The 2829-nt window shown below is 31.9% G+C and overlaps 1 protein-coding gene across 1 annotated transcript; it reads right to left on the reverse strand.

Annotated features, from left to right (window-relative positions):
* Nucleotides 1-672: 672 nt before the first annotated feature.
* On the reverse strand, nt 673-1272 carry LOC107917604 (cytosolic sulfotransferase 12). Its single transcript, XM_016846925.2, has one exon. The coding sequence runs from the start codon at nt 1270-1272 to the stop codon at nt 673-675; it is 600 nt and encodes a 199-aa protein (XP_016702414.1).
* Between the last annotated feature and the right edge of the window lie 1557 nt (nt 1273-2829).

The raw sequence follows: 2829 nt of genomic DNA on the forward strand, positions 1-2829 counted from the left end.
TATCTTAATCATATCAAACTAACATCTAGATTAAATTTACAGCTAATTATATCCTACTTAGCAAATATATATGTGTTCCTCACCGTAACATGTTGTTACACATTATCAATCAACGTAAAGAAAGAGAAGGAAGGATCGAGAAAAGTCGATTCATCTATTTTAGGGATGAAAATCAAATAAATAGAGGAACTTAGGATTAATATTCCACATATTAAGGTTTTTGAGTGGAAAGGAATTCAACTGTATTTGTGACATTTGATATCTTATGAGATATCAGGTTGGGAAACTGAAAATACATTTTCAAAACTAGTAAACTTAATCAATGTCCAAAACCCAGATCAGAACCCTCATATTTCATAGCAGTAATGTGGTCCAACTTTTCTTTCATCTCATTACTCATGTTGTTCTTCCAATCCCCAACACTGCCACGCCTGAAATAAAACTTGTACTCAAAGCCTAACCAAGGATCAGCTCCATGTTGGTTCACTTCCAGGTTTTTAAGCCTTTCCAGGCTGCATCTCCACAACACTTTGTCTACCTCTTTTTCCTTCTCAAAAGGCCTTCCAAGGAAACAAGCCAACCGCCTCAGTTGCCCCTTTGGGTCCTTCTTCATGTCTTCATATCTCAAGAAAAGTATCTTCTCAGGCCTCTTTATACTTTCTTTCCAATAACTTAAAACATGGTCATGGAATGGTCCAAAGACATGAACCCTCTGCAAAAGCTGTCAAAAGCTTCATTCATTGGCCATGGATCAATTCCATGGGTAGTAACCAAAGAGTTCAAAAAGTGCCACAATGACACAAACGTGTCCTTAGGGTCTCGAGTGATATACACGATCTTGCAAGCTGAGTTTTTAACAGATTCGGGTAACATAGGGTAAGGGATATGGGTTCGGAATAGTCTTGGAGAAGACATATATGAGAGATCAGGATTGGGATTTTCCTTGAAAAGCTGAACTTCCAGAGATGGCATTAGCTCATTAGGATGACGTTTCAGCAAAGGGTCATTGTTATCATCATCCATGCGACCAATGGGATTCATTATTGTTGGGATGATAGCCTTGAGCCATGTGGTGCCTGTCTTCATAGAAGAAGTCAAAAATACATCAGAGTCATTTGCTTGGAAGTTCAACCTCGCAGCCATGGCAGCAGGAAGGTGAGAACTGGTATACCAGAAGCCTTCCCATTTGTAAAGATCTGAACAACACCATGTTTCTTTCGGGAGTTCGCCGAACAAAGTAGAAAATGCAGATGGAAAACTAGAGTGCTCCATGGAAAGATCTTCCCAAAATATAACACCTGTTAGATATAGGAAAACTAAACCAAGTACAAGAAATATAAACAGCACTTTGCTTGAAAAAGCAAAATTTATAATGAGAAAAAAGGGATAAAGGTAGGCAGCCCTAAGATCAGAGAAAGTCAATAGAAAAGTAGTATTGATATGAAAAGCATTGGGACATTTACCTCCCTTGGCTCATACAATAATTATATTTAAGTATAGCCTTTTATAATAAAACATAATTGCAAATAAAACTAACAGAACAGCACTTTGCTTGCAGCAAAATAACAGCTGAAGCCAAAACAAGTTAGCATTATATTTGCTTGAATAAATTATGAATATAGCAATGGAAGTCCCCAGCTACACAAAGAAAAGGCACTTTAATAATAGATTCGTCCATTCCTATATCTCAGTTGCAAACCTATGGCCAAACCTCAGAATCTCTAAAGATAAATATGTCAGGACATGTATTGTCAAACTTTTTTAAGTTTTATGTATTCGAAAGATATTTTTGAAGGTGAATTCTCATATCTGTATACGAATATGCACCAAACATATGCTTTAGACTCATAAGTCTGAGAAACATAACTTATACATCAATGTAGAAGCAACAAAAATTATTGTCTATCAGCAAAATTCGATTCAAAAAAAAATTGTCTAGTTAATTAAATCGAGTTATTTGAGTCAACTTGGTAAATAATTCGAGTTTTATCTTCGAGTCAAGTTAAATTTTACAATTCCAATAATTCAAATAACAGATTGGTGTAAATACCCATGTGATCCTTATCAATTTTGAAAATGAGCAAATTAATTTCCCTCCCAACAAAAATTCTAAAAAAAAAAATCAAAATAACTTTTAAAAATTCTAAAATATTCATAAAAATTATAAAAATTATATTTTTTAAAAATTTTTAATTTTTTTAAAAAATTAAAGAATATACAAATAAAGAAAGTTAAAAATTAATTTTTTTCCTAAAATAATAATTTTAGGACCTAAATAAGTTAATTAATTATTTAAGTTTATCATACTAAAGTATTTTATTATTTTATTATTTTTTTGCTATGCAAAAGTTTTCAAACATATATGATTTCAAATTTACTTGCTCTAATATGAAATTAGTTATACCATAACCATATTTTAATTTGAGATGTTTAATATTTTTTAAAATTTAACTCAAATAATTTCACTCAATTCAACTCGACTCGATTCAAAAAAATTTCTAGTCGAGTTAGGATGATAAAATATGACTCATCAACTCAATTAACTTAAATTTTTTTAACTCAATTAATTTAAAAAAAATTTACTCGAATCGATCAAACGCTCACCCCTATTTATCTCTGTTCAACTTGTACATGCCAGCCTGCATATTTACAAAATAAATAGAACATATTGAAAGCCAAATACAGTAGTATTAATATTCACTTGAGTAAATTAATATCATTGAAAATATACGAGGCTCAAACTACGAACATTAGGTTAAAGTACAGAAGTTACCGAAGCCAAATACAAACAGTTGCAGAAGTTTGGTTGAAAATTTTACCACATCTTTA

The sequence above is a fragment of the Gossypium hirsutum genome, chromosome A01 (assembly GCF_007990345.1).
Source record: "Gossypium hirsutum isolate 1008001.06 chromosome A01, Gossypium_hirsutum_v2.1, whole genome shotgun sequence".
In the NCBI taxonomy this organism is placed as follows: Eukaryota; Viridiplantae; Streptophyta; class Magnoliopsida; order Malvales; family Malvaceae; genus Gossypium; species Gossypium hirsutum.

Coding starts and splice junctions, on each gene's coding strand:
- LOC107917604 (XM_016846925.2), bottom strand. CDS start 1,272: ATGGAGCACTCTAGTTTTCCATCTGCATTTTCTACTTTGTTCGGCGAA.